This window comes from Ixodes scapularis, unplaced genomic scaffold, assembly GCF_016920785.2.
Source record: "Ixodes scapularis isolate PalLabHiFi unplaced genomic scaffold, ASM1692078v2 PGA_scaffold8__174_contigs__length_109621045, whole genome shotgun sequence".
NCBI lineage: Eukaryota > Metazoa > Arthropoda > Arachnida > Ixodida > Ixodidae > Ixodes > Ixodes scapularis.
Window position 1 is genome coordinate 106511093 of NW_024609883.1, and position 26988 is coordinate 106538080.

The window sequence follows — 26988 nt, forward strand, 5'->3', positions numbered from 1 at the left end:
GCGTCTGTTTCGGGGTGAAGATATCAGTTGTTGCAACGAGGTTCGCCAGCGCGTTCTGAAGCAAACAGGAATAAGCATGAAATGGCACAAAAGCACTGGCTGGAGTGGAGCGCTCGAGCCGAAAGAAGCCAGGACTCGTGCACCCAGAATCGCCGTTACCACAACTCAACGTTACTAAAACACTCAGTTGGGAAACTCCCATAGAGACAGCTTCGAAAAAGTGGCCCCAAACTGTCTCCGCGCACCGAGCTAATGACGAACACAACGCGACCATTTATCCCGCAGCGGCCACTCGAGGAACTGCACGTGACTTCTATTTTGGCTTTCAGAACAGATACAGCGGTAGAAGTTACAGGGGTGCCACCCCCGTCTCCCCGGCGGACGCGCCGCGGTGAGCTACTGAAGTTAAAATGCACCTAGGGCGGGACGTGCTACCTGAAAGGCCCGCTGAGGCATGGTTTTATAAAAACAATATTAATTGTTCCGCAAAACCTTGCGAACTAAAGATGATAAAGACATCACGCGCCCATCATTTGGTACTAAACTCCAATAAATTTCATACAAAAAGAGTCTTTTCCGTTTGTTTTTACGGAAAAACAGGCTTTCAAAAAGCTCGAGGTGACCACAGTACAGACAAATGATAAAGAGTGGCGCTGTTGTCGCATTTAGCTCGGTCTCGGTGGACGCCAGCGGCCCAGGTTTCGACGGCGAGTTTCCCAACTGAGTGTTTTAGTAATGTTGCCACAACTGGAGAATATATGTGGTCCCGAAAATGTGCAAGGAAGCCTTCTTTCCGCTGCGCTCGGCCGACACAAAGAGGGAAGGGGGAAGAACTTGTTTCTAACCCCTCAAAAACCCATTAAACATTTTTTTTCTAGATTTGAACAAATTTACCTTGGCCCTCAACGATGACGGAGGAAACGATGACGATGGGGAAAAATCCCTAAGGTTGGCAGCAATGCTTTGCTCGCATTGCTGGGACAGTTGCACACTCCGACTCCGGGTGGACGAAAAAAAAAAAAAAGGAAGAAGGACATCGGGACGGAACAATATGTAAAATCATTTTATTACGTACATACATTCGATTTGACCCTTAAAAACTTTTTTTTTTCTTTTATTGTAATGTATAAAACTATGATACAGGGGCAAACACAATAAAAGTTTATGTCAACGTTTCGTTCTAAAGTAGAGAAGCGCGGTACGTTTGTAAACAGAACAAAAACAAACCGTAAACAAAAATTAATTTAACGTTGTAAACAGCCCTCTAGAAGGGGGCTTTAAAAGGTTATTCGAAAACCGACGCAGCCATCATTCGTGCGCTCGTGGCAGCAGGATCGTCGGTCAGGAGTCCCACTGGATGACGACGTGGCAGAGTAGCAGCCATCCCGTTGAAATGGCCGTTGTCAGCAGCATGACCGGAAAGCCAATCCTGAGACACCGGCGGAGATCAGGGTCATCGGGGGCAAGGCCATATTGAACTGGATACTCAGCGTCGCCACATTCTTCGAGGCGTCGTAGAGTGAACAAAACCATTTTTTTTTTCTAACGAGATATTATGGTGAAGCATAATATGACTGCGAGATTAATGAATGGTTAGGTACAACTAAGTAGTTCATCAGAGTGGCCATGTCACGCGTGTTTTGCATAATTGGATCTCGACCGTTGCAACAATCGCCTTTGTGGCTTTGGAACGCGTTCTGAGCATGCGCAGGATCTCTCTGGGGTGGAATGTCAGTCCCCTGCGTGTAGTCTTGGGGCCAGAGGCCTCGTCGAAGACTTTACGAGTCTCTACCCACAGGCTTCCAGGGAAGCCTATTTGGGTGAAAATTCACCCATATCTGTTCATAGATTTAAGAACGCCTCGTTGGTGACTAACTGCTGTTCCATTTGCGCCTAACTGCGCCAGAATGAACAACCTGCTACATGTTGTATTTGTGCACCATGTCTGGCGCCAAAAGGAAGCTGTTCTCGAAAAAGAAACTGCAAGTGCCTGGCACGTGTCATTGGTGGCGATGTCACTGAAAATGAATAAAGTATAATTGTTTTTTTTTTCGGATGCTTAAATACTATATGCGAAGAGTAGGGTTGCGCAAATATTCGAATATTTATATAGTTGCTTCAAATAATATGTTATTTGATAATCTCTTTGAAATAAAATGCGATATTCATATTTTTAAAAGTGTTGATCGCCGCGGGTTAGCCCCCTTGAGTGCGCTTCTCCTCCAGAAGAGGTGTTCTGCGGAGAAGCAATACCCATGAAGTTGATACCGCAATCTCGCGACTCGCTTCGTCGCAGCAGAGAAGCGCGCGCGGAAAACACAGCTTCAAAGTGGTCCGGTGCACGCGCACCCTGTTGTATTAAAAAAGAAAGAAAACACTGGGTATTATGCAAGCGTAGATATTAGGCAGCGATGTTCTAACAACATATGTTACTTATTTTTGCTTGTTTCTTTTTTAGAGGCGAAGCTCCTTAAGGTCCAGCCTTGTCCGTCCGTCCGTCCGGCGTCCGTGCTCACATAAAAAGAAAAAAAAAATGTTTGCGCTGTCGACAGGATTCGAACCTGTGCGGGGAGACCCGAATGGATTTCTAGTCCATCGCCCACTCGGCCACGACTGCGGGACGAGTAGGGGGCTCTGAGATGTGGTAGTAACTCAAAAGCTGGGGTTTGTGTAATGGATGAAACGCTGCATGTAGCCGCTCAACGTCTATACAGGAGGGGGCGCTGCGGTCAAATGCGTATATAATAGCATTAAACTTTGCGCGCATTGGCTCAACGTTTATGGACGAGAGGGCGCTGCGGTCAAATGCCTAAATCCGTATATAACCACGTTCCATACCACACATTCTCTTTCAGACATGGACCGTTGTCTTAAGCGGTGGAGATGCGTTCCCACGGCATCTAGCGGATCCAAGCTGATCCGCGAGAAGAACCACTGGCTCTGCATTTCACCGACCATAAAGCACTAATAATGAAGTCGAAACGCTTCCCGGAACTCAGCACTACCTATGAGCAGTAGAAAAAAATCAGCATCATCAGCACTACTTATGAACAATAAAATCAGTATCATCAGCACCTCTAGAGCTTTGCTCCAATCAACATCATTCACCACGTGGAGATGCGGTCATTTTTTTCTTCTTTAAATAAGAATGGAAGAAAATAGTTGCATGTAGCAAGAATATTTTTAAATCCCCTCAATTAGGTATGGCTCGGCTCCTTTAAAGGTTTAATTTTGTGTAAAATCTATCGTGTAGTTGCCATCCCAATGTAGGTAGTGGACTTTCTAAGGCCACAGTCTATAAATTTAGCTAGATTAAGTTTAGCAGAGCTCATAAGTAGGCAGTTAGAAGCTTCGGAACAAACTTCGCGAGTTCAGCTGAATTTTCTTTGAAGCGTGGTGTGTGACAGTCGGGAAAGGCTCGAAGAAAGGCGATTAAAAAAAATATTTGGCCAAAACAACTATTCACTTCATATTTGTTTCGAACCCAAAATTAATTTGCACATTCCTTACGAAGAGTTATCGGGGTTTGTGCCAACGGTGCTCACCTCGATGGCAATGAATAGCTAGCGTTATTCATTGTGATCGGCTAGAGTAGCTATGTGATCCGCTTAGCCTCTCTATGAACAGTAACAGGTAGAATACGAGCGAGAGCAGTGTGATACAAATTCTACGAAGTAGCCAAAAACATTTTTACATCAAACACAAACCGAAGATGCCATCGGCACCCCTAATATGTTAATTACGACATTTGCAAAATAACCGCCGTATGATTGTTAAATATATAAATAAAAACCTGTAGCGGCCAGGTCCCCTGTAGGTATGACACTTTAAACAGTCTCCCAACACTCCAACTGCAGTTTTTTTTTCCACAGGCTAACTTTTAAAGATGTACTATAAAAATATTCGGCCTTTCCACTCTGGTGAAGAAGGAAGACCAGCGAAGCTGTACTATGGTGGGAATAAAGTAATGGCCGGCCGCAAGTCGGCAAGCCAGAGTGGAAAGGCTGCCGCCATCTATGAGCGACGACGGCAACCAGTAAGCCGGTTGTCTGGTTGCCACCGTCACTCATAGATGGCGGTAGATGTCCAGAGTTTTGTGTCATCATTTGTTTGCTGCCGGACACGATACTGGGGAAAACATTTTTGACATGAAAGCTCAAAATTGTTTGCTACAAAAGTGCAATTCTCTGCTCCAAAGCCCATTTTTCCCTGCTACAGGAGCTGCTTCCAATCGCCACTTGTCAGTTCCACCACTGCTTCTATGACGCCTCCTTGTCATCAACCGACCACCGACACATGACAGTTGGTCGCCAACAAAACGCTCTCGTCTTCCATCCTTGCGGGATTCTGCTTTAGAAGTCCGTGAGTAACAAATCAGAAAATGTTTCCAGAAGACCCACCGAAGAAATTGCACGAAGCTGAACTTGTAGCCGTGCTGCTCGGCCACCCCGGCGCAGACAACGTTGGCAGATGCTCCGATCAGGGTTCCGTTGCCTTTGGAAAGAGAAGAAAAATCTTTTTTTCAGTACGTTCGGTCAAGGATGGGGGGACCAATTCATGGCATTTCTGGTGTGTTGCACCAGGAGCTCGAAGCTCTCGGTTCTCCAGATCGCCGAATTCGCGTGACGGGAGATCCTCACGGAGGAAAACCGCGGATCAAATCCAGGGCCCTGGTTGGCCTATTTAAACGTCCTGCTCTTCCGCAAACCTTCGAACTAGACGGTTTCTGACAGTAAATGGAGCAGTTTTGACGGCGACGTGAAGACAGCGGTCGGCAGACGTGAAGATGGCGTCCGGTTGCGATAGGGCCGTAAACCCAGCAAGCAAATCTCCGAGGTGTCATAATCGGCGAGGTGGCCTTCGTGTTTGCGTAAAACACTGACGGCTTTTTACCCACGCCCCCCGCTCCAGCCCCCCTTCCCCCGACCCTTTCCCCCTCCCTCTCTCTCTCTTTCTCTACCGCGTAAACCGTCTCACTAAAGCAGTGCAGTAGAGCCAAAGCTACATGGGAGAAAGTGTTCAAGAGACCTGTTCAACAGGAGGAATGGGAGAATCCCAGCCCCTCTCTCACTTTCCTCCTTTCCCTCCTCTTCAACAAGTTGGCATACGCTCTCTCCCCTGTAGTACTGCACGATTTTTGTGAGACAGAGTATAGTTGCCGGCGGGGGCGCACTTGGGACGTTTTTGAAAGAGGGCCAATCACGGTCCCCGGGTATCGCCCCAAAGTTTTACTCCGTGAGGAAACAGCTATAGGCTTCCCGAAAGGGAGCGAGGAGACTCACCGCCCAAGCAGGAACCGAAGGCTAGCGCGTACACCAGCGGAACCAGCCTCAAGCCCAGGTCGCTTTCGCCGAGTCCAGTCACGATCTTGATCTGAAAGGGCACAAGACGCGTGTTAAGCCCGTTCCACATGCCGCGACTATTCTCCAAACGCTGTTCGGTAGTTAAAAAGACACACACAAACTTGTGAGGTTTTACCGAAATTCCTTTCTTGAAGTGTCACTCAGGGAGTGGGCCTTTAGGTTGTCCCGGTAGCAAGCGAAGAAGGTGCAGTGTAGGGATAACTCCCTGGAGCTTGCACGCGTAGAGTTGATCGCTTCAACACAAGTCTGAGCGTAGCCGTTGCTACGAGTCGATGGGACCACCTCATGGCCCGTGTAACGAGGTGTACGAGCCGTGACCTTGCGTTTTAAGTACGCAAGTCTGCATTTTTAAGCCGCAGCCACTCTGCTCACACATCATGGCAGAGTGTTCCCTGCAGACAAGATGTCATTTGCGGACACGGCTTGAGCATTTTCCCAAGCAGCTTTATGGAGTTGTGTGCTTCGAGCATGTCTGTAGACACTTTTTATGTGATCAGCGTCATACAAGTAAGAAACACGCCTCCAATCTTCCGTCTGGTGTATTAACGGTGTAGGCTGAAACCAAGTGTAGGACCGTTGTGTAAAGCGGACACGCAGACACAGAGGCTCTTGGCTTGCCGAGCTGCGTCTAGACGCTAGAGAAAGTCGTTCACACTTGGTGTTTCAGGCGTTTGAAATAGGAAGCTGTCCTTGGCGCTCATTCAAGGAGCTCTCAAATAAGAATTAGGTCAGTACCATCTAGACGACAAGGCCTCTACCCCCAGCCGCCTTACGTCATCACTAGTGGGTCCACGCCGCGCCGCCTAGCTCGCTTCAGTATCGCCGCCATTTCGTCTCGCAACGTGCCATACTGGGCAGCACGCAGAGACGCCAAGACGAACTCATCAGCCGCCCTGTGGCGTCCCTCACTCAGCTTCAGCGTGTTAGGGGGGGATCGGTGGTCCACTAACGATGACGTCACACGCAGGCCTTGTCTTCTTGGTGCACAAGCTTCGAAGAGCGGCACTTCCAAAAGGCGTCTCTGTCACGCTTTCGAGCATCTTACCATGACCGTGGTGAAGGGGATGTTGTCCACGAAAGAGGAGACCACCGAGGACACCCAGGTGACGATGAGAATGGACACGACCAGCCGGGACTCCTGGCTCACGCCGCGGATCCAGCTTTCGGTCACGTGGCCGACGTACAGCAGCAGCTTCAACTCGGACAGGGCCTGCGACCCACAGCGCTTCGATTAACAAATCCTCTCCGTCTCTGGCTCACCGTCTCCCTCGTTGTCATTCCTGTTGCGATCCTTTCTGCATTCAAGTAAATCACGGAGAAGGAAAAACAAAAATGCGTTGTTTGCCTCGTAGTAATGCTCGATTAACTCAGAAAATTTTACCGGAATACCCGTAGCTACATATACTAAAGCCCCTCGATGTGTTCGTGCGACGCGAAGCGTGGATTTTATCGAAAAGCTTTACGATATCCCCTTAGCAACAGCCAGCGAGCGATGAAATGGCGGCCATTTTGAATATGTCTGCCATTTCTTTATAAACAAAAATATGTTTCATTTACGACTATACTGAAAAGGTGACCGAAACCGAGAAGTAATTTTTCCTCCATTTTTGTGACGCATTCGTTTGCATGGCCAGCTTGTGCTCAAAACATTGCGGCGTAGCCAACGAAGTGAACCCATAGAGTTATGATAATGTACGCTAGAGGTTGAACTGGCGCTAGTGGGCTGATGCAAATTGAAGCAGACAGCAACTAGTGGAAAATTAACTTCCGGTAATGCATTTTATGGGAAAAAGTGAGTGCATTTTCTCACTCGATTATACGAGCAAATATCACTGATAATTTGGAAGTACTTTAGGTTGCTCGGAACATTTCCCAGTCACGGAGACGAAATAACTCGTCAGCTACGGCTTTTTTCTTTCAGATTTGTGGCATTGAATACTGTGCTAAAACAGCTTCGTACATGCATTTATATGCACTGTCGGACACTGTTACCGCGAACACGAAGTCTGCTCTTTTCAGCAAAGGGATATACGTGCCAGACGAATGAAGGACATCTGGAAAACCAAGAAAAACAGCAAGAGCTACGCAGTAACACTGGATAAGTAACTTTTCGTGCATGCAGGCAATCAAAATAAATTTAAAGCAACGTAATATAGTCCGATTTGCAATAAATAAGTACTGCTTTATTCTTTCTGCCCATGAATATATGTGAGGATGCTTGTTCTGCCTTCAAAACATCATTCACGCGCTTGAAATCTTTGTAAATAGGGAGATGCCAGAAAACAAGTGCCGGATAGAACTGTCCGGCATAGTAAATAATAAAAAGGAACACCTGTCCAACTTGCGCACCTGATTCTCTACGTTTCGAATGTTTTTAACCGCTCGTAACGATGCACGACAGAGTCATTTGCACATAGTGACAACACGGGCCTATTACCAATATGTATGCGTCACCCGAAAACTGGCGAACTTTGAACACACTCCACGTCCTTTTCGAATGTTATTTTGCCTAGAATTGTCTATGCTTTTTACACACCTGATATGGAACAGATATTTGGGCCTGAAATATAGCGAAGTTTTACATCGTTTACTGGTGAAGAAAGATACTGTAACTAAAACAGTTAAACCTTTACAGTGATAAGAAAGGTTGCTAAGGTTGAGGCTTGTGCCAGTTGGTATGACATATGAGTATTAAAACAGCGCAAAGGACGAGGTAGCAGATGAAAAAACACATAGGCGCTGACTCAACTAAATTGTATTCGTCAAAACAGCGCTATATATATGAGCGCAATGAAGAACAAAAACAAAAAAAGGGAGAGAAGTCTTGCTCCCACAAAATTCAACCTAGCTTCGATAAGTAAACTGAACGCCTCACAGCCGCAGAATTCCCCTTCCACGTACGGATAACGGTGTCCGACACTCTGCTCAAACAAATGATGATTGGGCATTTGACGTGCGAAGGCACCGCCAAAAAGCTCGAGGTACTCCTAAGCACTTCTTATGAGTTGTGAATGCGAAAGCACGCACGCCGCTCGTCCCCTCCCTTTGTCGTCTGCTGCGTACTAGCGCGCTTCGGGATCTCAGAGGCCATGGCGCAATGACCAATGGGAGCCCGGTCGACGCACGCCAGCCAATGGGACTGAAGGGGCCGGAAACCAGTAGCCGTTTTCACAGTCAATGCTTTGTCAATGCTTTGGAATTAAAAAGCACGGGAAAAAAGGAAAGAAAGTTTGTTGTCAATGCATATAGTCACGGTTTGGCCCAGAACCTCAAAATAATCGCAGGCAGATGTGATGTGGACCTTTTGTTCTTTTCTTTTTTTCTTGACAGCGCCGATATATATAGCGCCGTTTTTATCACCAAAAGTTTGTTGTGAGTCAGCGCAGTGTCTGCATTTCTTCATCTGGGCCCTCGTCTTTTGCGCTGATTTAATTCTCAAATAATAAAAGCACACACTATTCGGTGCGACCGGAAAAAAACAACAAAAGTTATGCATGTTATTTTCCGGCGAAGAGAGAAAATGCGCGAGAATTTTCTCGGAATGCACTGGAGCACCGCAAAAGTACACTCTAAAAAAAGGGTGTAGTTTTACACCTATTCGTCCCGTATAACGCACCCCAAAACTCAAGTTCGACGTACAGCACACTGCCGTTGAATTGACGGCCACAACTTTAACGAGGGGCTTGATAACGGTGCGGTATAACTTATTAAACAGCTGAAGTACGTATCAAAGACTACGGAAAGAAAACACTATGATTTTTTTCAGTAAAAACAAAAAGCTAAATTTTTTTTTGTAGACAGTAACACGCAGATTAGCTATTTTAATAAGTTGTACCACTCCGCTATCAAGCCGTTCATGAAAGTTTATACCATTACTTTGACGCCAGTGCGCTGTACGCCGAACTGAAGTTTTGGTATGTAGTATATGGGACAAGGGGTGTAAGTACTACACCCCCTATTTCTGAGGGTGTAGACTGGTTGCTATTTGCTCCAGTTTGCATCCCGGAAGTCGCATTATACACTAGCGCCTGTTGAACCTCTAGCGTACATTATAATAATTCCATGGGTGAACCGACTCACCTCCATGACGACGAAGAGGGCGCCGAAGAAGATGAGCGTTGTCCACTCGACCCGAGCAATGACTCCCTCGAGCTCGGACAGGTCGGCCAGGATCATGAGCGTCACGGCGCCCAAGATGGCGATCCATCCTGAAACACGTCATAGAAACCTTCTCTTGCCGTCACCGGGTTACGCAAACAGCTCAGCCAGAAAATTCGGCGCGCGTTGCCATGAACCACCTTTACAATCGACGTTATGACGGAGCGGGGAAATCTAAAGGCAAACGCGAACCCTCAGATGGCTTTAGTTCACTTCAGAATGTCGTCGGATGTCTCCGCTCGAGAATCCCTGAGGTCACAGCAGTATTGTGTTCCTTTGGTGCTGGATGAATCAGCATATGAAAGCACTCCAGGTACAAGTTAATATATATGCTCAAGCGTTAGACGCCTACGTGTGAGGCACGAAAACGAGGGGCCGATGCAAATTGATGAGCTACCAGCCAGCGGGCCAAGATGGCCGCGGCCTTTCAGCGAGCGGCGTCTACCCACCGAGGCTGAGGTGCACGTTGGGAATGCTCTGCATGAAGAAGAGCAGGATGACCACGAGCAGCACCAGGCCGGACTTGATGAGCAGTGACCAGTTGCGGATCTTGTACTTCTCGCTCAGTGTGCGCAGGTTCTCGCGGAAGTCCGTCGACCTGAGGATCCAATCGTGGCATTCTTTGATATATGCCAACACCGCCTAGAACAATCAAAACCTGTGAACTACCTCCACGCAGACTTGTACATAATCCTTTACAAGTGACGAAATTACTTGTAATCCCTTACATTTTGCATTAATATAGTAATGGACTGATTACATATTTGCGAGAGTAAGTGTAAAGTAATTCCCTCACATATTTATGTACTAGATTCGTAGTAATCCCTTACATTTTCTTCACAACACCCCCCTCCCCCCTAAAAAGACAAAATAAGTTTTTATTTTTTTTTTTTATTTTGGTAAAGTCGAGCGCGGTCGCGCTGTCACGCGCATCGACCAGCGCAAGGGAAGTCTTGGCACTCTTCGGTTACCCAAAGTCTTTCTTTACAACACCAAGCCCCTGAATCTATTATAACCTATTTTTAGACCCTAAAATCAATGTCAAAAGATTCAAATGGGAATTTCCACGAAAAAAGAAAAAGAAAAATAAGTAGGGGGCAAGCTATATTCGCTTTTTTCAAGTCCCTTAGTTTTTTCTTTGCGATCGAAGACGGGGAGAATAGGACACCAAGTGATTGTATGACTCTTCGAGAAGCTCGAGGCGGTAAGTGCACAGACACGAATTAACAATTTGCAACTTTCACAACCTATAGGGACGCACTGGCGCCTATCAAAATGGCTGTCATTTGGATTATCGTCGTAGAACAGCAGTACGAGGCTGGGTCTGCGATGTGCAAATAATTTTAGTTTTGCTATATACGAGCAGTATTAGAGCCTTAGTTTATTTGTTCACGTCAGGGAGGTGCAGGCAAGCACATTTATTGTGAAGCCCAGGAGCTAGGGAACATGATTTCACAGCGCGGCACCACCATCGCTGAAAGTTGCGAATATCCTTCTCGGTTGTAGTGACTACTAGACTTTTCATAATGTCACAACAGGAAAGAACGCTCCGTCTACACTAAAATTTATTAAAAGAGATGTGATAATATGAGAATAGGTGTTATTGCACAAGCATTGTCGTTCGTTGCTGCACACTTCTCGTCATCTCTTAGAAAACAGGATGCCTTTTTTTTCTGCTTCTTTTCACCTTGTTTGACATGGTTTAAAAAGCTACTTATTTTTTTGTAGTCAAACTTCTAGGGTTGGCCCACTTTATTGGTGAATTCCAGCTAAGTTCTCTGCATCTCAGTCACCCTTTCTATGCGTCAGCTTTTTGCGAGCACTTCGAAAAGGATAATTATCTTCCTTTTTTTTTCTGTTTTTGCACCATCAGGACGCAACTTATCTCAAGCGGGGATTTTTACAAATAAAGCAAAATTGTGGCTGACAAAGATTTGAGGTTCTGCGCTTGAAGAGAGAGTGAAACTCGTGAGTGTGGCAAAAGTGCGGCTTAGTTCTCTGCACTTCGCTGCCCGTGGCATTAGCGGACGTCTATTTGGAGAACACCGGAATAAACTGCAGTCGGTCCATGCTCCGTGCGCTTTTGAACGACATGAAGAAATGTACACACGGCAAACGTGCATTTACTATTCGTTGTTTTAACCGACGTTCTAATTAATTGTTGTTATGAGTGGCCTGGTGTTTTTTTATTATTATTATTACTTATATTTATATATGAAAAACGTTTTCTCACTCATCAACGTCTCAACTGATGCTCGACCTGTTCAGAACCAAAAGAAGAATATTGTTCCAAAGCTTATTTAATATTTATTTATCACTGTACTGTTATCAACTCTGTTTTGCAATTGTCTGGCAATATATTCCGATAAAGTAAGATGTACATAAACCAATTTTCATTCCAGTTTTGACTAGCTTTATGACGACTTTTACAGCTTCACGCTTTAGACAATAGAGAATTTTAGTAGATCGTTCCAATGACTCCGATAACGATATCCGGTACTCCGCCGCCGCCTTTGCGCATGCATCATATCGTTATCGGGTACCGTTATCGGGGGTATCGGAGGTATCGAAATTATCTACTAAAACTCGAATATCGTGCAACGGCTGCAACGACGAAGCTTTGCTCTATCTTCGAGGTAAATAGTACTTCCATGGCTTTGCTCAAGAAACTCCATGCAGAGCAGAAATCATTCGTGAGGCACAAGACGAGATTCTCATCCAATGCCTCAGTTCAAAGGGTGTGTTCAGCGTAGCAGTCAACATGTTCAGTAAGAAATGACGCAAAATATCTTACGAGACTTTCGAGAGCGAGCTGTTGCTCAAAATACTGAAGGCTAATAAATGCAACAGTTGGCAACAATGAGAACTCGAATATCCCTCTTCTCTTTGTTAATGCGAAAGCATTAACTCTCTCATAGAGCGAAGCGGGCGAAAAAGGCAACTCATTTCTCATTTTCTGTGCAATGTCTGTAGCAGCGAAACGGCAACTAAATTCCCATTGGCTGCGAAAAAAATCTCATGGAGGTTTCTGTAAACGAAGTAAACTAATGGCATTGAAAAGAATTTCTCCCATTTCGGCCCGGGTGGGAATCGAACCCGGGCCTCCAGGTTGCGAAACGAGATGGCTTCCCCGACACCACGGCGGCTCCACGGTTCCGGCTGACGAAAGCTGTGCCGTGCGTCACACTTTCGCATTTCCACACGTCTCTGTTTCTTACTTGAGGTGAGTAATGTTGGAAGTAACGCCACGAAAGTAACGAATTACTTTTAGAGCGCAGCTCTTAGGCGCCCGTTTCCGGCTTGAGCGGCGTCGGCGTAACCGCACGGTGCATTATGGGAAATGCCCCATAATGCAACGCGTGGGACTCGTGACGTCACAAGGGTCCCGTGCGGTGCATTATGGGACATTTCCCATGATGCAACGCGCGGGGAGGAGGTGGAGAAGGAGGAGGGGGAAGAGGAGAAGGGAAGAGGAGGAGGAGGAGTAGCAGAGAGGATGATGAGGTCAGGACGAGGGAGAAGGAATAATCCCTCCCCTCCAATACCCTTCCCTTCTCCTCCTCAAGAGCTGCGCTCTAATTTGGCGTTAAAGGGTGTTGTAAACGTCTTTCATTTTTGAGGTAACGGTCACTCACTTTTATAGGAGGGTAATTGTAATTAATTACAATTTAGCCTCGAGTAATTGTAAATGTAATTCCTTACAATTTTTTTAGTAATGTGTACAAGTCTGCATCCACGTAACCTCATCATACTAGGATGACGCCAACTCAGCCATCGGTCACGAGCCCTTCTCCGTGCACCCTTCGACGCATTGATAAGACATCGAACGCTCACGCACTACTTGTGTTGGATTTGTCAGAGTTCAAACCCACTATGCTGACGTCAAACTTCCAGCGCGCGGACTTCGAATATTCAAAGTGGTGTATCATATTCCCGGAGTCCGAACCTCCTCTTGGAGCTCTTTCAACGCCCCTGCCCTGGAGGGTCATCGAAAATACCTCCCAGATAACTAGGCCGTAGCGCCGACCATGGCGGAGCAGATTTCACACGGGTGCTGCATCCGCCTTTGGTCGGGGTCCAATCAGTGAGTTTCACCTTGTCCATTTTGTATCCCGCGCTGGCCTCTGGTGAGTCACGTGAAGGATCCAACGCTACGGCTTGTTTTTCAAGACGTTAGATGAAATGATGTACGCGAAGTTGCGAATATTTATGCAAGGCCAAATTTACTTCCACCTGAGTTGGAGCGCGTGTTACTTAAGAGGTGTTGCATCGAAGAACCCGTCCGCAGTTGGGGACAATGAAACAAACATACACGAGAGCAACAAGACGAACAGTACGATACATAACCACTGGTGACCAGAAGCAGATGACCATCCAACTAAACGCGACATTCCGCTCTTAACCAAGACGTTTGGATCGTACCTTTCGGTTGTGAAGAATGGTGGGTGGATGGATGCTTGTGCATTATAGCGGTAAAATATTCTTTACCAGACTATTCGTTTCGAATTTAGAAGTATAGTGCTAAAAGGCACACCCTTACTTTGTTTTTTTTAAACATTGGCTAGGTGGCGAGAGTCGCCGCCCCATTAAAAGTTTTCAGCTTTTTTCATCCGTCCATTCATTTGGCAAGTTAAGTGTTGGCTAGATGGCACGAGTCGCCGCCCGATTCATAGGTTTCAACTTCATTCTTTCATCCGTCGATTTGTCAAGTTAAGTGTTGTCTAGGTGGCGCCAGCCGCCGTCCTATCAAAAGTGTCGAGAGGTATCCATCGATCCACTTGGCAGGGTTCCCACCTGACATGGTGCGACTTCTTGCTCTGCTGCCGAACCAGCTTGCGGACCTTCTTGGACATGACGTCCCGGACGTGGCTCTCGTCCCTGGAGTACTCCGACAGCGAGTGCACCGCCTTCCGCCACACGTCGATCTCGTGCTCGATCTCTGCAAGTTGCGGCCACCGCCCATGCGCATTCAGGCACAGTTTTTTTTTGTTTTTAAATAATAGAATGGCAGGTGAAATGCAAGAAGCCCCTTTATCTCAGCAGAATCGATACAGCGTTATGTCGCGGTCGCACTGCTAATCCATCATACAAAAGACAGTGTACAGACACTGACTGAGGCGTGTTTCTTCATTGTACACGGTCCTGGCAGATTGGTCATACTGTCTTCAGACATGTTCTAAGCACGCACATGAGCGAAGCAGACATGCGGTGAACGTGCTCTCCGGAAATATCTCTCATGTCTGGAGCGAACCTTGCGTCTCTTTTGTCGGATGTTTCAGGAGTGCGACTTCGACTTTAGTCAGCTCTTTTCTGCTTTGTTTTGGAAACACGCGTGATGGGAAGAAAGTGGAAGTTCTGCTGTCCCAACATAACAACTTTAAATTTGAAATGTAGCAAAGATTTACGTATAAGCACGAATACAGATCGACCAGGTCCTACAGTAAGTTTAGTGGAGACAATATTAAAGTTAGAAACACGTGCTGTCCTAGTGATAGAAGAGAAAGCGCAACACGATTCACCTTTGCGAAAAGGTGGGAGGCGTTTTTGCCTAACGTGTGACAAAGAAAACCGAAGTCCGTGGTGCATTACGGTAATTGACTCGGATGAGGACAATGAAAACTGCGAAACTGAAAACTCCCGCATTTTTTGGGGGCTATAGTCCCCGGACTATACATGTTTAAAAGTTCAAATTTTAGTCTGCCCGGACTACGCAAAAATTTTGTTTTTCCAGATTGTTCATTGTGACGACAAGTGACGAATTTCGCTAATGAAAGAGGATGTTAATGATGATTTATGTATAATACGAGCTTGTTTGTGAGCTAAGGAAGCGCACATTTGTCAAGGTGTGCAGCCATGTATGAGAAAACTTTTGTGTCGACTAAGCAGCATGGCGCGGTCTATTTAAACAAACACTTATTTTTTACTCTAAATGTGTCCCTGCGATTTATACACCGGGTGAAGGCTATAGCCCGGAAAATACGGTATTAGGAAAAAAACAGTATTCACTGTAAAAAAAAAGGAAAAATTTGATTAGTATTTGACAAATTAAACTATAGGAGAAGTGAATGTGGTGGTGCTTTATTCAAATTTCGAGAATTAGGAATGGGCGCCCTTGAACTTCGAATCAAACCTGCCGGGTAACCAACAGACACGCGGTTGGGCTTTGCCCCACGCAGCAACCTTTTGCGCGAAAGCTAGACTTAGAGAAGGATGGAAATCTCTCCGGCAACTCTAACGCCATTTCACGCACACACACACACACAAAAAAAGGGGGGGGGGGGCGTGTAACACCGTGTAGAAATCATCTTCAAATAAAATAACAAAATTCGGTCAAGATTAGTTGATTAAAAATTTTATGTACAGTTAATTTTACTAACGTCGGGTAGCGAACGCAATTCAAGGCTAGTTTCAGTACCTTCCGAAAGCGGCGTTTAATTTTGATTACCTAATTTTACATAAAAATTATTTTATTTCAAACCGATTCTCAAATAGGTGATTGCAACTACTTAATTTACACTTTAAAAGTAATTCCCAAAATTATGCTCGAAGCACGCCGCTAAACTTAATTTAAAAATCGGCGTTTCTTTTCTCGTGTGTTCTCCATCTTGCAAAGTTTTCTGAAAGACGTCAGCTTCTCCCCACGCACTGTGGCACTAAACTCTGTTCACCCCCCAGTTTACAGCGCGGTGGAGAGCTACGGAGTCGCTGAACCCATCGATCCTTTTGTCAGCCGGCGGCTCGACTCCCTGCGCGTGGGTGGGGACAGGACCGTGATGAAGAGGCGAAAGTCAAACATACGACGCGTGTCCAGCGAGCACGCGTACCTTCCACCTTAATATCTTGCGTTCCCGTAGGAAAATGTCACACAGACACTTTGTTTGCGTTGGTAAGCGTCTGGCGTGCCCACTTGGCTACTCTGATGGGGCCGGCCTTTTATTGGATATATGCAACATAGGTGGCGCTAGAAGCCGTACAAACAATACATAACACACCTCACCGTCAGCTCAAAGCTGGTGATCGGAGTACGGAGGTGACGCACACAACACCGCATAATGAAAGTTTCCTTCGTGTGCGTGGTACGCGGTCCTACGATTTGTCCCGTGTCGTTTCTATGCATTTTATGGTTACGGGAACGCGGCTGGCGCATATACACCAACTCGACTCTTCGACGCTACGTGACTGCGGCTGCGCTGCTGTCCGCTCTGCGCATGCGCGTCACCTCACGCCACTCTGCTTTCTGCGCATGCGCAGTGCTAGTCATCTCGAGCCATGGAGATTAGAAGGGTAGGAGAGGGCATGACGTCAGCCGCGTAGCCTCCACATGCCATGCTCCCTTGACGCCTCGCCTCCTTCTCATTTTCCTCCTTGCTCTCCTCACTTACCATGCCAACGTGACCACATCACGTGACCGTAGATAGCCTTCGTCTTTATATGGGGTACTAGAATACACCACAGTCTAGCCTTCGATATGATAAAACCTACCGGACGGAGCGCGCGGAAGCCTGCAAGCGGTCCTTCTACAATCAACCATCCATCTCACACGTGACTTGTCACGCGCACCAATCGCCAGACAGATCAGCGGTCACGCTGGGCACAAAATCGTTTAAACTCTTTATGACTAGGCTTCACCAATATTGCAACGTGCCCCCTCCTAGTACTTCTAACCTCCTTGTCTCGAGCGGTAAGAAGTTGGGCGGAGTGACTCGCGTTACAGTCGCAAGGGCGGTTCCGTTCACTCGAGCGACCCAGAGTGGCGCGGAGCGACCGCCCTGCGTTCCAGTGGGAGAGACGGTTCCCGCTCACCGACGGCTTCGGTGACGTCCAGCCGGAGCGTCCTCGGATCCCGGAAGTAGAATCGCAGGAAGGCGAAAGCTCCCACGGCACAGAGGAGGATGCCGGGCAGCATGTGCAGCGTGAAGCTGGTGAAGTTGATGCCCTGGAAGCACACGAGGTATCCTCGCACACGGGGTCGACTTTCGCCTGTCATCGACTCCCGTATCTGCCGAGGCGGTTCCTCGTGTGACTGTCAACATGACTTGCGTGCATCTTTATGGCGTCACCGCTAACCGAAAGCTACAAAATTTCTGTATGGATATGTGATTCAAAGTCAAATTGCGGGGTGCCAAACCAACGACGTGTCCCTGTGTTCCAGGTGGTATGGGCTCACCAGCGCCTTGACCATGTGGTTGGAGATGATGATGACGTTGGGCGGGTCTCCGACGGGCGTGGCGGCGCCGCCGATGTTGGAGAAGAGCACCATGATGATGAGTACCTGCTTGGGGTCCAGACTCATCACCTCGCACAGCCTGCGCATCCCCGACGCCGGATCAGACTCACGGTGGAGGCATTCTGCTCGGTGCTCGCTTACTATCCGCTCATGTGCTAAAGACTCGGTCGTTGTCTTTGAGACCAGGGCGGAAAAACAGATAAAAAGGGCAGAGCAATGTCTCGCCATCAACGGCTGACAAAACGCTGGTTCAGAAGTACGTGAAAGCGTGTACCTATGTTTTAAATAGCTGGTGTTTAATAAATGAGCGAACACGCACGATTGATACATTAGGCGTACTTCGATGGACGGGTGCATCAGGTTGTTATATTCTTTTTTAACCGACTCGTTTTTTCTTTATTGCCAGGTGTAAATAAAAAAAAAAATCAGTTTTCACTCTAAGAATAAGTTGAAAGTGCTCCGCATCTACAGAGTCTACCACCGTCATGAACGCCTGGTACTCAAAAATGATGGAAGTGGTTTTTAACTTAAATAAAACACAAAGAGTTTACAGGGGCGACAGCCATTCGACACGTTAAGTTGCAAGCCGCAATTTGATCAATCCAGAGGAAAGTCACCCAATAGCAAAGGCTATCCTAGCACGTCCATTGTCAGGCTTCCCTCGCTTGAGCGTTTTACCGCTACACCTAAGTTTCTTGGGGAATGAGAAGGCATTTAATGACCGCTCGATCAGTCGGACCGATAAGCGTGGTACTTCGTCGGCTGCCCGACGATCGATTTATCAACTTTGGAACGCGAGCTCGAGTCACTGTTGCCGATTCCCGAGGTGGGATTTTGAGCGGCAGTGACAGGGTTTATTCATTATACAAAATACGCGGTGTTATCTGTAGACATATAGTGACACGACTACCTGCGGACACTCATCAAGCACATTCGAAGCTCGTTAGCTTCAAACAGATGTATGCCTAAACCATGTCTGCGGATAGTTTTTGCACGACCCATGTGACCGACGTGCGAGGAAGACACTTCTTAGTGAGTGTGGGCAGACTTTTTTGTACGGGTCGTGTTTTAAGCCGGTCTTTACAGGCGCCACAGCCCCAATTGGAGGCTTGGCCGGCTGCCCCGGCGCTTACTTGATCGTGACCGGCGTCATGAGAAGAATGGTCGTGACGTTGTCCAGAAAGGCCGAGATCACCGCCGCGAAGAGGCAGAGCATGCTGATCATGGGCCAGACACGACCGCGGGCCAAACGGTACGCCTGCGGAACAAGCCATTGATCCGTTCACGCCGCGGTTAACCTCCATGTCGGGGTTTTTTCAATATGTCCGGACCAGGCTTGTACACAAAGAGTTACTTTTACCTGGTTTTTTATGCGCTACTGAAAAAAAGTAACGAAATGCGTCACTCGTTACTTGCAAATAAAAGAACGGGTTAGATGCCTGCGTTACTTCAAATAAAAGTAATACGTTGCAGTTATCAATAAAAACTGACGGACGTTACTATTCATTTATTAAAACGTTTTACTGTTTCGAAGTTAAAGGTATGCACATGCGTCATATTAAAAAAGCAGAACATGTCCATGCAGAAATTTATTATAATGACTGGCTTAACGCGACCGTTGGTATTGGATAAACACTTGGGAAATAATCACACATAGGACAGAACACGGACAGGTTCTTTCTCTGTGCAATTCATTCGCAAGATTTTAGCATAATTGCCTTATCTTTTTTTACGGTTCCACTTAATACTCACAAGGAGAAACGCGAACGTATATTTAAACAAAATTTGAAGGTATGTGGGATAAGTGTAAAAATTCGTAGAACTTTGGCGCAGAAAAGGCAAAAAAAAAGTGTAATATATACATATATATATATATATTTTTTTTAGAGTACGGAAAATGATATAACAAGTAACGTAACTACGTTACGTGTACTCGAGATAAGTAAACCGCGTTATACGTTGCTGTCGAGACCGGTTATAGTGAGGTCGGTTATAACGCAATATCGGCTACAGCGAAGCGACCACAATTTCCCATTCCCTTTTGCATTTCGTTTTAACCGAAGTCGGCTATAACAAAATAGCGTTATGACTATTTCAAAGCTCGCTTTGAAGTAGTCAAAGCGAGCTTTGACAATTTTTACGCAGTGATGAGATGCGCTACTTCGTCAACGGGGTGCTCGAAATCGAAACCATGCCACTCCTCTCCATGGCCAGAGAGGTCCCATAATACGACACGTGAAGTGTTGCAACGCGAGCTTCCGCTTCACGTGCTCCGATAGTCGTTGACCTATTCGGCGCTAACCCCATAGGCCTACGACTATCCCCCTCCCCTCCCCCCCACACACACACGCACCCAAAAGCCGCGGTACTACCAAATTTGATATGCTTTGACCAAAGTCTGGGTAGTTTTGCCTTAAGTTTCTAGACAAGGGCCGGTTTAATGCTTCACAGCCTGCTTGTTCGGTTCACTTAAGAAACTTGAACCTCAATTGCGAAACAAGGGCCAGGACTAGGCTTCCCAACTAGTTCGGTTCATACGTGTCATCTGTGGCTTATGTCCAGCCCTTCCGCAATTATGTGGGGAACAAGAAAAAAGTCAAAAAAAAGTTTTCTGGTTCCAGCTAGAGGCTTATTATGTCCAAGGTAAACCCCTAAGATTGCCATACTTTGGCCAAGTAAGGCGGTTTTCTGGCATGGTGCCTGGGCGAAGACGGTCGGCGACCTTTGTCTCTGCCGTGTCAGTCTTTTTCTCCGTATTAAGAAGCGTGGACATAAAGAAGCGATACAATTTGACAGTAAAAAAGAGCTAAACCGACGATCAGGATGGGCTTTCTCCGACAAAAAGGGCACATTAGTCATACGACGGACTACAGCCAAAGCTGCGCGCCGCCAGATCCAATTACGAGCCATTTAGAAACCACGTGGCATTGCTTCAGTATGCCTAACAAAGCGGTACACTGACGGGCCCGCCAGAGCAATCTACCGTATGGTTTCGAGGTGGCCCATGATTGTACCTGAGGACCCAGAGCTTTAGGTGTAGTCCTCATTTGTGCTTGACGAAGTATGACAGGGTGGGAGTTCTTATAGGAACCGTATACAACGTGCAAGTTTGTCTTAGAAAAAATCGTAAGGGTGCAGGCGAGCTGGTGAATATTAACCATGTTGAATTAACCTGAGACTGGGGTAGAGAAGAAACATCAAGACGTTTCTGTCTCTTCTACGTTTTGACGTTTCTTTTCTACTTCAGTCTCAGGTTAATTCAACATGGTAAATTTTGTCTGCTTATCTCCCCAGATGAGGCCATTTTGTTTCCCCCAACCTCGACCCGTGACGGCTTGGCTGCCTCGTCATGGCGCGTTCTCTTTGCGTGTCCCTCCTTGCCTTCCGATCCACCAAAGACGCATTTTCGAATACTTGCGCACCGTATAGGGTCACCAACGTCGCTGTGCTCAGTTTATAAAACAAACAAACAAAACCTGGTGCCGTCTCAGAAACAGCAAGATGTGCGTTACCAGGACTGCCGCATAGTCGAAGAATCCGGTCTCGCAGAGGATGCCCACCAGGACCATCATGCCGAAAAGGAGGCAGAGGGTTTCCACGTCGAGCCAGGACACCACCCGCTCCAAGCTGGGACGCTGTGGGAGGGCCATACGCTCGTTACATTCGGGGCGCACATGAATAAAGCCTGAAGGCGCGGTCAGGCGGCTAATGCATACAAAAAACAGTCTGCAGACACGAAGCGGGTTTCTTCCTCGTGTGACGGTCATACAAAACCTGTCTGCAGACATGTATGAAGCCTACTAAGATGCTTGAGGCGTGTCCGTAGATGTCGTCACGGTTGTAGGAAATGGCGTCTTTTGTATTATGACTGAGGCTTAGGGCCTGGTGTCTTAAGACCTAGTCCGAGATTCAGTCGTGCAGATTAACAAAGATAGATACAGGTATAAACGGCTTGTCGCTCCTGTAACAGCAAAGCCTACAGGACGACTCAACGTGTTGTATACATCGCAAAGCCGTTTCGTTGTTTCCACTGCAAGTGCCTGAATGTTCAAAGCGATGAATACGACATCTTCATGCAGTCTGAAAGAAACAGTTACAAGTGCAGAGATTGTTCGAGACACGTTAATCAGTTTTCTGCGAGGCTTATTGGTGCTGGGTCTGATGGCGAGGCTACGCCCACCGCTGGGAACCAAGGCTTCAACATTGTCGAAGGCGCCTACGATAACGCGGCACGCGCGCAAGTTTCTTTAAAAATTCTTGGCCTGCCCGTAATGCTTTCGTCTCGGCTCGCTATTTTGACGGCCGAAGTCAACCTTCTATGTTTGGACAACAGTGCTCTCATTGTCGAGGTCACCCAACTTTGCCAAGCAGTATAGTGAACTAGACTGCTGTGAGCCAGGCAACCATGGCTGCCGATTAAGAGGCGCCATCCGTCTGCTTGACATCGACGGTGCCGTCTTAAGCTTCTGCCATGCTGAGAGCACGCTCCGAGGGTCCGCCACCAAGACAAATACGTGCAACAGCCCTCAGGGTTCCGTTTTCGTTTTCTTTTACACATGAAGGCAACGGCGAGTTTGACAACACGGTCCACAACGTGGGCGGCCGCCTTCGCGCTAATCAGGAATGTTGTCCAAAACCCCGAGTCTCCTTAGGTCAGGTCGGAAACTGCAGTTGCAGTGCATGGCCTCGTCCATCGCCTTTGAAGTTGTGTCCCGTTTGCACCCGACCACAACTGTTTCTGTCATTGAATCTACCGCAGCGACCGTTCTCAAGGACGAGCCGGTGATTTGCCCACTCGACTAAAAACACAACACCCAACATATAATTATTTTAATCTTGCTGTTGACCAGGAATCGTTGTTTGCGCTGAACAGCTCCGATGTGTGGCAGGATGGCTCTTTCTTTCGTCCTTTCTTTTGGTAGGCTGCCTAGTTCTCGGCAGAACGTGCCTGATTCGGAAATTTTAAACCAAGATAACCACGACTCGCAATCTTCACGTATATTATCAAAATGTCCGCGGCCTTAGAACTAGATCATATGAATTCATGTCCAATCTACTACGTAGGCTGTGCTTACGATATTGTAACTTCGTAAGAAACCTGGCTTCATGATGGAATCGCAAGTAGTGAATATCTTTCGTCGTCCTATGCTGCGTTTCGCAGAGATCGTGACTGGCGTAAAATACGGGGGTGGTGTGTCGATAGCTTGCGGGCAATTTTTGAATGCGCATAGACGTAAAGATTTAGAAGCTTATCAAGGATCGGTCTGTATCGGGATACCTTGTTCTGATGATTCAACCTTCTCATTGGGAGTCGAGGGCCTTGTCAAGCTGTATTTCACAGCTTTTTCCCTCGAGCTCCACCATCAATGCAGATGGAAATAAACGAATTATCATATTAGTTTCCTCCTGCTTCAGATGCAGAGCTTTTTATAAGCCACTTTTATTATCTTCAAAACAAAATAGATTCAAGTAAATACTGAGTGCATTTTTAACAGTGATTTTACGAATGTCGATGTTTGTTTTTCACAAATCTGTCATTTTAAAAACGCAATTTAAGCACTGCACTTAATTATGAGAATTAACTTATGCATGTTTATAAATTTAGGTAGGTGGACTAATTTTATAATGTGTATATTGCTGTGGTGCTTAACCGAAAAGGCCTTTGGGCTGTTGGTAAGCATGGGTGAAAATAAACATCGAATTGAAAAACCCAGGTCACGGCGCGTGATAAATGATTCTAAAATACGTTTCATATGATTATCCGTCTATTCGCAATATGGCCATAATTAACCAAATAAATAAAAAAAAGTGAAAACAATGGCCATTATATTTGAACAAAGGATATTTTGCTGGTTAGGTTCGATAACTCCCGATGATTCTTTCATCCTATCCGATACCGCGAAAAGACACCACATGTTCTTATACGTGCTCTACGTGTTCCTCTGAAGACCTGTTCACGCATTCGGCGCAGCACTCATTTGGCACGGAGTTAGCGCTACATCGTCTACGTTCAGAGAAAAAGTCCGGGTTTTGTGAAGCAGAGCGCTGATACAGTGCAGGTACGACTGAGCGCTGTGTCCTAACACCGAGTCAAAACTGTGCTGCAAGTGCGAAAAGGCCTCAGCTGCACTGAAATGCCCCCGACTGCTTTTAACGCCGCCTCTTGGCAAACTCATCGAAGCTAAGTGCGAACACAGCGTGAGGAAAAGCGCGCAAACGAGTCATTTTAGGTTGCGGCATGGCACACGGTGAACTTAGGTACACGGTCAACTTAGAGCAGGGGCTCTAAGTTGGACAGTCGGCGAGAATTTCTGCGAGATCGCCGACCACCCTCGATATGCCAGTGCCGCGCTGTGATTGGTCAGTGCTAAGGGCACGCGCGGCGCCGGCCAATCGCGGCGGTTGGTGCTCTCACCGACGTTCTCACCAAGTGTCCCACTTAGAGCCCTAAGGGACTTGCCTCGCCAACGATGGACAGGAACGCCACCGCCATCGTCGCTCCGATCAGGGCTGCCAGGGTCCGGTGGACGAGCTCCGGATGAAACGAGAGGCAGAGCACTACAGTTAACCACGTGACGGTGCTCAAGTTTGGCTGCAGTTGACAGTTCAAAATCAGGCCGCAGTTTAGTTAGATAATTCAGAGGTTACTTTGTTGGGGAAATCTTAAGGCCTGTTCATACACTTGCGATTGTTTACGACCGTGTGCCTTAAAATCTATTAAAATATCTCTTACGATGAGAGAGCACACTGGCGCCATCTGTCGGGTAGCCGTAGAACACTTGACACTTCCGTACCTATCCTATTTGTTCGCGCGTAGTTTTTTTTTTTTTTTTCTTTGTTCGAAAATTTGACGATGTTCTCAACAACCATTTCTTGTAGATAGTAGGTATATTTGATCTCGATAATACCGCAAAACATTAGCTCTAGCCAAGTGCAGTTCCAGTGTAAGCTCGAAGGGCGCCAGCGTGTCAGCGTTTCCCCTCGTCGTAAAAGATCGCAAAAACTCGGTCCTAAGCAAGCACAACTGTGTCAATGGACCCTTACCGTTTTCAAGTTTTCTCTGCACGCTCTCTGTAGGCGCCCGAGTGCTTTCAGAGGGATGTACAATTTGCAGGATATTTAAATCCGCTCTTTTAATTCGGCAGGTTTTTGTGTGCATCTGTTCTAGAACATAAGAAACGCTAATAACTTGGAAAATGCGGTGTACAACGTAATGCTGAATGCTGCGGTTCAAGCAAAAATTAGTATGCAGCATTGCCGGTTGGGAACATTGCGCACAAAGACACTGGATCTCGTTGAAGTACTGCATTCCATGGCTTCTGCAGAGGAGGGAAGCTCCCTGGCAGTCTCCTGTCGACCGAATGGCAACTCAGGAAAGGTGGCTGCCAAAACTGACTTTCAGTCAAGTGCGTAAACATTTTTGTTTCCATTCGCAGCTTGACATGATTGACAGCTTTTTGGCCCTAGGGAGTGTATGAAAGCTCTCAGTTTCATTCCCCCGTCGATGCAATGAGTGGCGTCCTTACGGATTACAGGTTAGCTATCCCAACCGACTCATTTCGAACGTTTACCTCACTTCCTAGGTGGTATTGGGAAAAGCCTGGCAGTTCCGCGACTTCCGCGAAACTAACGGCGTCACTGGAACTTTCAACCGCTTTTTATCTTAGCCCGCAGCTGATTGACGGCGTTCAGTGCCGCATTGTGGAAGATTCCAGCGACCTCAAAGTGTAGAAAGACACCGGGAGCACTTTGGGGCTCTCACCTCGAATCCAATGAGGAGGTAGAGCACGCTTAGGACGATGAAGGCCAACGGGATGCTGATGCCAAACTCCTCCTGCTTGGGAGTGACCTGCACCTGCATCGCGTAGCTGGAGCCTGGGGGACCGTCCACTTCGACCAGGAGGCGACAACGCCGGGCCCTAAAAACAAAAACAACGCTGCTACATAAAATTAAAAAAAAAAAATCACGCAGGGTGGCGTTACTTTAGTCGGACAATTCGCTTCTAGTGGGACATTGGCAAAGGTGCAGTGGAAATAGTAGAATACAGCATAGAATACAGCAAAAAGGAAAGCGAGAGAGACATACCCGAATTCGTGCAAGTTGATGACCTCCTGGATTACGGAATCGACGAGCGCCGGTGCTGCAGCAGCGGGAGCCGTGGGAGCTCGAAAGAGTTCCTTGAGGATGACCGCGTCGCCTGACGTTTCGTTGGAGAACCCTACAAGTGCGACCCTCGTGAACACGTTGGTGATGTTGGCTAGTGGTTTGGAGAGGAACGGGCCCTTCAGGCTCACGTGAACAGGTTCGGAATTGTTGCCGAGCTTCACCACTAGTGGCGTTGGGTCGACGAGTCAAGAACTATTCGTTCTACTGACGTGGGAGCGTACAGCAGCACACAAAGGAGGGCTTACAATCGGCTTTCGACAGTCTTGCGCAATCTTAATTCAGCTCGCTCGGACAAATGTTTCTGCTACATCCCCATATAGTCCATTCGCCATTACGCCTTTGGCACATGGTGGCGTCGTATGCTCTACAATCGGCTTTCGACAGTCTTGCGCAATCTTAATTCAGCTCGCTCGGACAAATGTTTCTGCTACATCCCCATATAGTCCATTCGCCATTACGCCTTTGGCACATGGTGGCGTCGTATGCTCTACGTATAAATCGTGTAAATACTCTTCCAACGAAGACAAATATCAATGACCATCATGGGGATATTCTCTTTCATCACGAAAGAGAATATTTTGTTGCTTTATATAACAATGTTCTCCAACATGTAACTCACTTTTTGTTTGCTTCTTTATATAATGTTTTCTTCAGCAGGTACCCCCACCTCGTGTAATGTCCGTAAGGGCCTTCAAGGTTTAATAAATGGTGATGATGATGATTCAAGACATTTCGCACATTTCAAGAGAAGATATGGAAACACGCGCGTGCCGTGGCTGAACCCGAGACAGGGAAAGAAAGGGAAGATATTTAGAAAAATGAACAACAGTTTCAGATCCCAATGCGCGAGACGGTGTGTGTTGTCCCTCTTCTCACCGGTCTTTCTTTTTTGTTTTCTGTCTCAGGTTTAGACAAGTCAAATGTTCACCAGCTCGATTGCGCGCTCATTCTTTTGAAATGCGCGTGTTTTCAGAGAGAAGCCGTCACTATTTGAAAATAGCTAGCATATAGACGTTTCCACAAGGGTGCCACCATCTTGAATGTCGCCACTTCCAGTATGGGCGAAAACATGG

The 26988-nt window shown here is 46.9% G+C and overlaps 1 protein-coding gene across 1 annotated transcript; it reads right to left on the bottom strand.

Annotated features, from left to right (window-relative positions):
- Nucleotides 1–1113: 1113 nt before the first annotated feature.
- Nucleotides 1114–25645, bottom strand: LOC8032591 (P protein-like). The gene is made up of 14 exons (XM_042286857.1): nt 25511–25645; nt 24209–24280; nt 21261–21383; nt 18882–19006; nt 17689–17827; nt 17325–17457; nt 14316–14460; nt 9971–10119; nt 9444–9571; nt 6409–6573; nt 5283–5373; nt 4401–4494; nt 2936–2938; nt 1114–1429 (listed from the first exon to the last, which is right to left on the bottom strand). Exons 1-14 carry the CDS (start codon nt 25607–25609, stop codon nt 1342–1344), a joined length of 1554 nt encoding a protein of 517 aa, XP_042142791.1. The 5' UTR covers nt 25610–25645; the 3' UTR covers nt 1114–1341.
- Between the last annotated feature and the right edge of the window lie 1343 nt (nt 25646–26988).

Excerpts from the sequence above, each read along its gene's own strand:
- LOC8032591 (XM_042286857.1), bottom strand. The coding sequence starts at position 25,609 with ATGCAGGTGCAGGTCACTCCCAAGCAGGAGGAGTTTGGCATCAGCATC. Across the intron at positions 17,828-18,881 it reads ATGACGCCGGTCACGATCAA|GCTGTGCGAGGTGATGAGTC; the intron begins GTAAGCGCCGGG and ends GGGGATGCGCAG. Across the intron at positions 5,374-6,408 it reads TCCCCTTCACCACGGTCATG|ATCAAGATCGTGACTGGACT; the intron begins GTAAGATGCTCG and ends GTGCCCTTTCAG.